The sequence below is a fragment of the Pecten maximus genome, chromosome 15 (assembly GCF_902652985.1).
Source record: "Pecten maximus chromosome 15, xPecMax1.1, whole genome shotgun sequence".
Lineage (NCBI taxonomy): Eukaryota > Metazoa > Mollusca > Bivalvia > Pectinida > Pectinidae > Pecten > Pecten maximus.
This window is the reverse complement of record NC_047029.1, coordinates 4,692,468-4,703,959: the sequence shown is the minus strand read 5'-3', so window position 1 is coordinate 4,703,959 and position 11,492 is coordinate 4,692,468. Positions and strand designations below refer to the sequence as shown.

Here is an 11,492-nt window from a genome sequence, read left to right as displayed (position 1 = left end):
AGTTGAAACACTGTCACGTTGATATGCAATAAATTTGATAAATACATTCATAAAGTTATCGACGGTGAGATGTATGATAGATTTACTTTAATAAATGTACTGTTAAGACAAATACTTGAAAATAAAACATTTCATAATTAGATAAGTATATTTGTGTAGTTGAAGTGATAATCTTCGCTTCAATCGGAAAATATAACTCATTTGCATTCATACAAATACAATGTAGTACGATGTATCAATTTCAAGTGACGTCATATCACGTGAAAAATCTGAGCTAATGATTTATCGATTTGATAAACGCTGTTTTCTCTAACACATACTTTAACCGTCTATACCATACCAGGACATGCCATTGTAGAGCATACATTGAAAGGAAAGGAAAGAGAGTCACGGCTGAAATTATACAAAACGGCATATATCAATCATGCATCTTTTATACTTTAAGGTTTCAATGTTTAAAATAATCATATTTACTTATCATTTTCTATGGAAAAACCTGGATAATTAGAAGGTATTAGATGCCACTTTACCTTTATTGAATTGATTTCTTATTTCCACAGAAGCTATCATCACTATCAACCCTTGTCAATGGCCTGTGTAGTCGGCTGATCCGATATATATATATACCAGCGTGTCCGATGGTGATCTACAGAGATGCGTGTTGTGGATGACAACTGATGTTCGCGATGAGGACAAGTGCAATAAGCACAGTTTTTGTTTGTCTGCTTGGACTCGCAGCGGAGATAACAGCTGTGATCACAGCACCAGGGTAGGTTTGACATTTCTTGTATATAATTAAAATAATTCATCTTTTAACATTTTAATCCTTACCAGGAAGATGCAGTATTTTTCCTGAATACTGGGTTCTATTGTAAATGGAAAGCGTAAATTTGGTGTTATATTTTAACAATGCATATTTTGTACAATTTTAAAGGTAAGAAAATGAACACATTCATACACACTGTTTGTAATTTATGCTTCACGATGATCAGATATTTAATTTATTTTTTTCATAAACGTAAGATTGTTTCCCTAGCATTACCGCAGGAAGTCACTGTATCAAGTAATTATGTTTAAGATGGCGTGATCACTTGACCCCTCGGATCAAGCGCCCGCATTGTAGAGCCCTCCTAAATCCATGGCTTAAAACTCTAGTAGAAGAACTGGAGAAAAAAATTATCCATGATGATCTCTCTCGCTTCAAATGAAGCAAAAATTGTATACGTGTAGGGGGCGTGGTCCCTCAGGCCAGAAGAGTAAGGTTCACATGGGAGATTGATCATTCAACACCGATTATAATTACAATATGTTTATTCCTTACTCAAAACACAGACAGACATTTTATATGGAATGAGAATGAGAACAACATTCATCAGCCTCATTGTATCCAGCCATGACGTGTGTTCAGTTAAGTGTATCTGTCTAAGACTGTGAGCTACTTTAGTCAGTAAATACAGGAAATGGACACCGTTTATTCTGGAATATTCTTGTGTAAACAATAATACGATGGATATCCAAATATGGACGTACTGAAAATTATACTGGCATACATATCTAAAATATTGTGTATCATCAAAATGGAGAGAAGTGATCTTTTATGGTTTGGCAGAGATTAGTTATGATATTGTGTAAAGAAGTTAATCTTGAAATAAATAATGTTTCTTAAATATAGTTAGAAGCTTTATTTTATCGGAGTTCCGTGCCGGGGCCGCGGTGGCCGAGTGGTCAAGGTGTCCCGACACTTTATCACTAACCCTTCACGTCTGGGTTGCGAGCTCGAAACCCACGTGGGGCAGTTGCCAGGTACTGACTGTAGGCCGGTGGTTTTGTACTCCGGCTTTCCTCTACCTCCAAAACCTGACACGTCCATAAATAACCCTGGACGTTAAACAAAACAAGCCAAACCTAGTTCCGTGCCATCGCAACAGCTAATGTATTACGAGGTTTACGAGGAGACGCCTACAGAATGAGTAAAGTCAGACAAGGAAGAAAAAGGAAATAAAGATGTTCATTAAATGTATTTTTGACGGCCCGAATTTTCGTGCCACCGGATAAAAACATGATTGACAATATAACTTGGAACAATCTATATAGTTGTATTGTATAAAAGGTGAATATCCTCACGATGGAAAATATTGATTAAAAAGTTGAAATTAATTTGATGGTTTTGTACGAAATATAATTTTAACCGGGACAGGCGCGTGTACTCGTGACGTCACAAGAATGGGTCGCATTAACAGCGCGAAATTTGACTTTGGTATGCGGTAACACTGGTACCAGTTCAATATCAGAAAAAAATGAATTTAAAACGGAAGTATATGTCTTCTTTAGAAGATTATGACGCTTTATTCAATTTGTCTGCAATCCTTTGAGAAGTATATGTACAGTATAAGACAATACATTTCCGAAGAAAGAAGTCAGAACTGAAATGTCTAGTCACGATCTCATTCATTTAAATAGTGATCCAATGCTACATTTACTCTTCTTTTTTACTACACCATTGCAAATTATAAAGTTGGTTGTATTGGTCCTTTGCAACTTCTCATCAAGATTTTTGTTTAGCTATGCATCAAGATAGGTGTGGATGTGCTCTGTTTGTATAAAGATTAAAAACATAACAGAATCAAGATTGAAAGTGAAAAATGTCATTTATTAAATCTTCTAAATGACGAATAAATTTCATCTTTACTTTTTTGTACAAACTTGTACAAAGTGATCTGTTACATAAAATGGGACTAATATTTAGAACCCCTTTATACAAAGATGGGGAACCAATTACGCCAACTCATACAATGCAACTCATACAATGTGATAAAACATCATGAAGTCATAAGTCAGACATACCTGACTTTATATATAAAACTCATACAACAATAATACTCATACAATGTCATAAAACATCATACATCATGAAGTCATAAGTCAGACATATACTGACTTTCTGTATAAAATCATACACCATTTAATATATATATCTCGATATTTAACAACTTCGTGATCAAGGAGGAAGGGGTGGATGGTGGTTTTTGATGAAATTGATTGAAAAAGCAGCTACAAATTGTACACGCTTTACCGCAGATTTTGATTGTAAACAACTGACCACGCATGCGCGTCAATTAAAATCTGCTGCTATTCATAACATCGGAAACATTCGGTAATTTCCGTAATTGAGAATCTGTCTGGTGTATGCCAGTACGAGTTATCTCCCTTATCACGAGTTGAAATAAAACAAAACTGATCATCGCTAAAATCATTTATATTTACAACATAAATTAGCCTATTTCTTTCGACCTATTTATGATCACCACCTACATTACGTAGGTATCACCAATTAAGTTCTTATCATTAAAGATATGAGTCCAGGGAAGGCAAAAGAACGGTATGATTTAGTTTGGTTTGGTTTATTTTGTTTAACGTCCTATTAGCAGCCAATGTCATTAGAACGGTATAATACAGTTTAATTCCCTGCCGCTCTACTGTATCACACCGTTTTAAAACGAGCTAACATATTGTGTGTGTTTTGTATAACATCATAGATAAACGCTCACTGCGATCTATTGAGACATATGTGACGACAGCCACTTATTGATGAATCAGAAATGCATTGTATTGAATACAGGAAGTATTTAACCCATCCAGCGTACGTTACCTATGGCACGTTATAAGTATCCAAATCAATGTTACTAACACGGAAGATCACATTCAGTGTGAAGTTCCGGTATTAGTCAGTGTAGTATGTGTATGTAGTTTTCAAGTAGTCACTTGTATATAATGCAAAAACGGATGTAAATACATGTATCATTCCAAAATACGTGATTTAGCTGTTTACAACATGATATTTACACATTAAATTGTCACGATCACTTCTAAAATGTTTTCCTTTTTCTCCAACTAACTATAGCTCAATAACAACATATATGACGTATGTACAAATGACTAGAATTTATTTATAGTTATAACGATATACATGTAATAGATAGACAATTTCCTAAGTAAGTAAACTGTTTGCTTTCCAACTTGCCGTGTAGACACCGTCTCCAATAACGATCGCCTATCACCTCAAAATGTGGTCACAAAGACCAGTCACAATAGGACAGTACAGACGTAGGTCACACAGGCCAGTCACTATAGGCCAGTACAGACGTAGGTCACACAGACCAGTCACTATAGGCCAGTACAGACGTAGGTCACACAGACCAGTCACTATAGGCCAGTACAGACGTAGGTCACACAGACCAGTCACAATAGGCCAGTACAGACGTAGGTCACAAAGACCAGTCACAATAGGCCAGTACAGACTTAGGTCACACAGACCAGTCACTATAGGCCAGTACAGACGTAGGTCACACAGACCAGTCACAATAGGCCAGTACAGACGTAGGTCACAAAGACCAGTCACAATAGGCCAGTACAGACGTAGGTCACACAGACCAGTCACAATAGGCCAGTACAGACGTAGGTCACACAGACCAGTCACTATAGGTAAGTACAGACGTAGGTCACACAGACCAGTCACAATAGGCCAGTACAGACGTAGGTCACACAGACCAGTCACTATAGGCCAGTACAGACTTAGGTCACACAGACCAGTCACTATAGGTAAGTACAGACTTAGGTCACACAGACCAGTCATTATAGGTAAGTACAGACTTAGGTCACACAGACCAGTCACTATAGGAAAGTACAGACGTAGGTCACACAGATCAGTCACTATAGGTCAGTACAGACATAGGTCACACAGACCAGTCACTATAGGTCAGTACAGACGTAGGTGACATACACCAGTCACAATATGTTAATACCAACATAGGTCGCACAGACCAGTCAAAATTGATCAATGGCAAATACCGACGTAGATCACACAGACCATTGACATCAGGTAAGTATACAGGTACCAAGGTCACACAGACCATTGACATCAGGTAAGTATACAGGTACCAAGGTCACACAGACCATTGACATCAGGTAAGTATACAGGTAGGTTGATCACACAGACCGTTGACATCAGGTAAGTATACAGGTAGGTTGATCACACAGACCATTGACATCAGGTAAGTATACAGGTACCAAGGTCACACAGACCGTTGACATCAGGTAAGTATACAGGTAGGTTGATCACACAGACCACTGACATCAGGTAAGTATACAGGTAGGTTGATCACACAGACCGTTGACATCAGGTAAGTATACAGGTAGGTTGATCACACAGACCATTGACATCAGGTAAGTATACAGGTACCAATGTCACACAGACCACTGACATCAGGTAAGTATACAGGTACCTAGGTCACACAGACCATTGACATCAGGTAAGTATACAGGTACCAAGGTCACACAGACTATTGACATCAGGTAAGTATACAGGTACCAAGGTCACACAAACCATTGACATCAGGTAAGTATATAGGTAGATGGGTCAGACAGACTATTGACATCAGGTAAGTATACAGGTACCAAGGTCACACAGACCACTGACATCAGTTAAGTATACAGGTACCAAGGTCACACAGACCGTTGACATCAGGTAAGTATACAGGTAGGTTGATCACACAGACCACTGACATCAGGTAAGTATACAGGTACCAAGGTCACACAGACCGTTGACATCAGGTAAGTATACAGGTAGGTTGATCACACAGACCATTGACATCAGGTAAGTATACAGGTACCAATGTCACACAGACCACTGACATCAGGTAAGTATACAGGTAGGTTGATCACACAGACCATTGACATCAGGTAAGTATACAGGTACCAAGGTCACACAAACCATTGACATCAGGTAAGTATATAGGTAGATGGGTCAGACAGACTATTGACATCAGGTAAGTATACAGGTACCAAGGTCACACAGACTATTGACATCAGGTAAGTATACAGGTACCAAGGTCACACAGACCATTGACATCAGGTAAGTATACAGGTACCAAGGTCACACAGACCGTTGACATCAGGTAAGTATACAGGTAGGTTGATCACACAGACCATTGACATCAGGTAAGTATACAGGTACCAAGGTCACACAGACCACTGACATCAGGTAAGTATACAGGTACCAAGGTCACACAGACCTTTGACATCAGGTAAGTATACAGGTACCAAGGTCACACAGACCGTTGACATCAGGTAAGTATACAGGTAGGTTGATCACACAGACCATTGACATCAGGTAAGTATACAGGTACCAAGGTCACACAGACCGTTGACATCAGGTAAGTATACAGGTACCAAGGTCACACAGACCGTTGACATCAGGTTAGTATACAGGTAGGTTGATCACACAGACCATTGACATCAGGTAAGTATACAGGTACCAAGGTCACACAGACCACTGACATCAGGTAAGTATACAGGTACCTAGGTCACAAAAATCATTGACATCAGGTAAGTATACAGGTACCTAGGTCACAAAAATCATTGACATCAGGTAAGTATACAGGTACCAAGGTCACACAGACCAATGACATCAGGTAAGTACATTGTATATAGGTACCTAGGTCACAAAGATCATTGACATCATTTAGATATACAGGTACCAAGGTCACACAGACCATTGACATCAGGTAAGTATACAGGTAGGTTGATCACACAGACCATTGACATCAGGTAAGTATACAGGTACCAAGGTCACACAGACCATTGACATCAGGTAAGTATACAGGTAGATGGGTCAGACAGACTATTGACATCAGGTAAGTATATAGGTACCAAGGTCACACAGACTATTGACATCAGGTAAGTACATTGTATATAGGTACCTAGGTCACAAAGATCATTGACATCATTTAGATATACAGGTACCAAGGTCACACAGACCATTGACATCAGGTAAGTACATTGTATATAGGTACCTAGGTCACAAGGATCATTGACATCAGGTAAGTATACAGGTACCAAGGTCACAAAGATCATTGACATCAGGTAAGTATACAGGTACCAAGGTCACACAGACCATTGACATCAGGTAAGTATACAGGTACCTAGGTCACACAGACCATTGACATCAGGTAAGTATACAGGTACCAAGGTCACACAGACCACTGACATCAGGTAAGTATACAGGTACCAAGGTCACACAGACCACTGACATCAGGTAAGTATACAGGTACCTAGGTCACACAGACCACTGACATCAGGTAAGTATACAGGTACCAAGGTCACACAAACCATTGACATCAGGTAAGTATATAGGTAGATGGGTCACACAGACCATTGACATCAGGTAAGTATACAGGTACCAAGGTCACACAGACCGTTGACATCAGGTAAGTATACAGGTAGGTTGATCACACAGACCATTGACATCAGGTAAGTATACAGGTACCAAGGTCACACAGACCACTGACATCAGGTAAGTATACAGGTACCAAGGTCACACAGACCGTTGACATCAGGTAAGTATACAGGTAGGTTGATCACACAGACCATTGACATCAGGTAAGTATACAGGTACCAAGGTCACACAGACCGTTGACATCAGGTAAGTATACAGGTAGGTTGATCACACAGACCATTGACATCAGGTAAGTATACAGGTACCAAGGTCACACAAACCATTGACATCAGGTAAGTATATAGGTAGATGGGTCACACAGACCATTGACATCAGGTAAGTATACAGGTTCCAAGGTCACACAGACCGTTGACATCAGGTAAGTATACAGGTAGGTTGATCACACAGACCATTGACATCAGGTAAGTATACAGGTACCAAGGTCACACAGACCACTGACATCAGGTAAGTATACAGGTACCAAGGTCACACAGACCGTTGACATCAGGTAAGTATACAGGTAGGTTGATCACACAGTCCACTGACATCAGGTAAGTATATAGGTAGCAAGGTCACACAAACCATTGGCATCAGGTAAGTATACAGGTACCAAGGTCACACAGACTATTGACATCATTTAGATATACAGGTACCAAGGTCACACAGACCATTGCCATCAGGTAAGTATACAGGTACCAAGGTCACACAGACTATTGACATCAGGTAAGTATACAGGTACCAAGGTCACACAGACTATTAACATCAGGTAAGTACATTGTATATAGGTACCTAGGTCACAAAAATCATTGACATCAGGTAAGTATACAGGTACCTAGGTCACAAAAATCATTGACATCAGGTAAGTATACAGGTACCAAGGTCACACAGACTATTGACATCAGGTAAGTACATTGTATATAGGTACCTAGGTCACAAAGAGCATTGACATCATTTAGATATACAGGTACCTAGGTCACACAGACCATTGACATCAGGTAAGTACATTGTATATAGGTACCTAGGTCACAAAGATCATTGACATCAGGTAAGTATACAGGTACCAAAGTCACAAAGATCATTGACATCAGGTAAGTATACAGGTACCAAGGTCACACAGACCATTGACATCAGGTAAGTATACAGGTACCTAGGTCACACAGACCATTGACATCAGGTAAGTATACAGGTACCAAGGTCACACAGACCACTGACATCAGGTAAGTATACAGGTACCAAGGTCACACAAACCATTGACATCAGGTAAGTATATAGGTAGATGGGTCACACAGACCATTGACATCAGGTAAGTATACAGGTACCAAGGTCACACAGACCACTGACATCAGGTAAGTATACAGGTACCAAGGTCACACAGACCGTTGACATCAGGTAAGTATACAGGTAGGTTGATCTCACAGACCACTGACATCAGGTACGTATATAGGTAGCAAGGTCACACAGACCATTGGCATCAGGTAAGTACATTGTATATAGGTACCTAGGTCACAAAAATCATTGACATCAGGTAAGTATACAGGTACCTAGGTCACAAAAATCATTTACATCAGGTAAGTATACAGGTACCAAGGTCACACAAACCATTGACATCAGGTAAGTATACAGGTACCAAGGTCACACAGACCGTTGACATCAGGTAAGTATACAGGTAGGTTGATCACACAGACCATTGACATCAGGTAAGTATACAGGTAGGTTGATCACACAGACCATTGACATCAGGTAAGTATACAGGTACCAAGGTCACACAGACCACTGACATCAGGTAAGTATACAGGTACCAAGGTCACACAAACCATTGACATCAGGTAAGTATATAGGTAGATGGGTCACACAGACCATTGACATCAGGTAAGTATACAGGTTCCAAGGTCACACAGACCGTTGACATCAGGTAAGTATACAGGTAGGTTGATCACACAGACCATTGACATCAGGTAAGTATACAGGTACCAAGGTCACACAGACCACTGACATCAGGTAAGTATACAGGTACCAAGGTCACACAGACCGTTGACATCAGGTAAGTATACAGGTAGGTTGATCACACAGTCCACTGACATCAGGTAAGTATATAGGTAGCAAGGTCACACAAACCATTGGCATCAGGTAAGTATACAGGTACCAAGGTCACACAGACTATTGACATCATTTAGATATACAGGTACCAAGGTCACACAGACCATTGCCATCAGGTAAGTATACAGGTACCAAGGTGACACAGACTATTGACATCAGGTAAGTATACAGGTAGCAAGGTCACACAGACTATTGACATCAGGTAAGTACATTGTATATAGGTACCTAGGTCACAAAAATCATTGACATCAGGTAAGTATACAGGTACCTAGGTCACAAAAATCATTGACATCAGGTAAGTATACAGGTACCAAGGTCACACAGACTATTGACATCAGGTAAGTACATTGTATATAGGTACCTAGGTCACAAAGATCATTGACATCATTTAGATATACAGGTACCAAGGTCACACAGACCATTGACATCAGGTAAGTATACAGGCAGGTTGATCACACAGACCATTGACATCAGGTAAGTATACAGGTACCAAGGTCACACAGACCATTGACATCAGGTAAGTATACAGGTAGATGGGTCAGACAGACTATTGACATCAGGTAAGTATATAGGTACCAAGGTCACACAGACTATTGACATCAGGTAAGTACATTGTATATAGGTACCTAGGTCACAAAGATCATTGACATCATTTAGATATACAGGTACCTAGGTCACACAGACCATTGACATCAGGTAAGTACATTGTATATAGGTACCTAGGTCACAAAGATCATTGACATCAGGTAAGTATACAGGTACCAAAGTCACAAAGATCATTGACATCAGGTAAGTATACAGGTACCAAGGTCACACAGACCATTGACATCAGGTAAGTATACAGGTACCTAGGTCACACAGACCATTGACATCAGGTAAGTATACAGGTACTAAGGTCACACAGACCACTGACATCAGGTAAGTATACAGGTACCAAGGTCACACAAACCATTGACATCAGGTAAGTATATAGGTAGATGGGTCACACAGACCATTGACATCAGGTAAGTATACAGGTACCAAGGTCACACAGATCATTGACATCAGGTAAGTATACAGGTAGTTTGATCACACAGACCATTGACATCAGGTAAGTATACAGGTACCAAGGTCACACAGACCACTGACATCAGGTAAGTATACAGGTACCAAGGTCACACAGACCGTTGACATCAGGTAAGTATACAGGTAGGTTGATCACACAGACCACTGACATCAGGTACGTATATAGGTAGCAAGGTCACACAGACCATTGGCATCAGGTAAGTACATTGTATATAGGTACCTAGGTCACAAAAATCATTGACATCAGGTAAGTATACAGGTACCTAGGTCACAAAAATCATTGACATCAGGTAAGTATACAGGTACCAAGGTCACACAAACCATTGACATCAGGTAAGTATACAGGTACCAAGGTCACACAGACCATTGACATCAGGTAAGTATACAGGTACCAAGGTCACACAGACCGTTGACATCAGGTAAGTATACAGGTACCAAGGTCACACAGACTATTGACATCAGGTAAGTATACAGGTACCAAGGTCACACAGACTATTGACATCAGGTAAGTACATTGTATATAGGTACCTAGGTCACAAAGATCATTGACATCATTTAGATATACAGGTACCAAGGTCACACAGACCATTGACATCAGGTAAGTATACAGGTAGGTTGATCACACAGACCATTGACATCAGGTAAGTATACAGGTACCAAGGTCACACAGACCATTGACATCAGGTAAGTATACAGGTAGATGGGTCAGACAGACTATTGACATCAGGTAAGTATATAGGTACCAAGGTCACACAGACTATTGACATCAGGTAAGTACATTGTATATAGGTACCTAGGTCACAAAGATCATTGACATCATTTAGATATACAGGTACCAAGGTCACACAGACCATTGACATCAGGTAAGTACATTGTATATAGGTACCTAGGTCACAAAGATCATTGACATCATTTAGATATACAGGTACCTAGGTCACACAGACCATTGACATCAGGTAAGTACATTGTATATAGGTACCTAGGTCACAAAGATCATTGACATCAGGTAAGTATACAGGTACCAAGGTCACACAGACTATTGACATCAGGTAAGTAT

The 11,492-nt window shown here is 39.9% G+C and overlaps 1 protein-coding gene across 1 annotated transcript in view; it reads left to right on the top strand.

Moving 5' to 3' along the window:
* The first annotated feature begins 663 nt into the window (after positions 1–663).
* The window catches only part of LOC117343114, a 30,494-nt gene continuing 19,665 nt past the window's right edge, over positions 664–11,492 (top strand). The window contains exon 1 of the mRNA XM_033905428.1: positions 664–769. Within this exon, the coding sequence (XP_033761319.1) occupies positions 678–769 (92 nt within the window). The 5' untranslated portion in view covers positions 664–677. The remainder of the gene's footprint in view (positions 770–11,492) is intronic.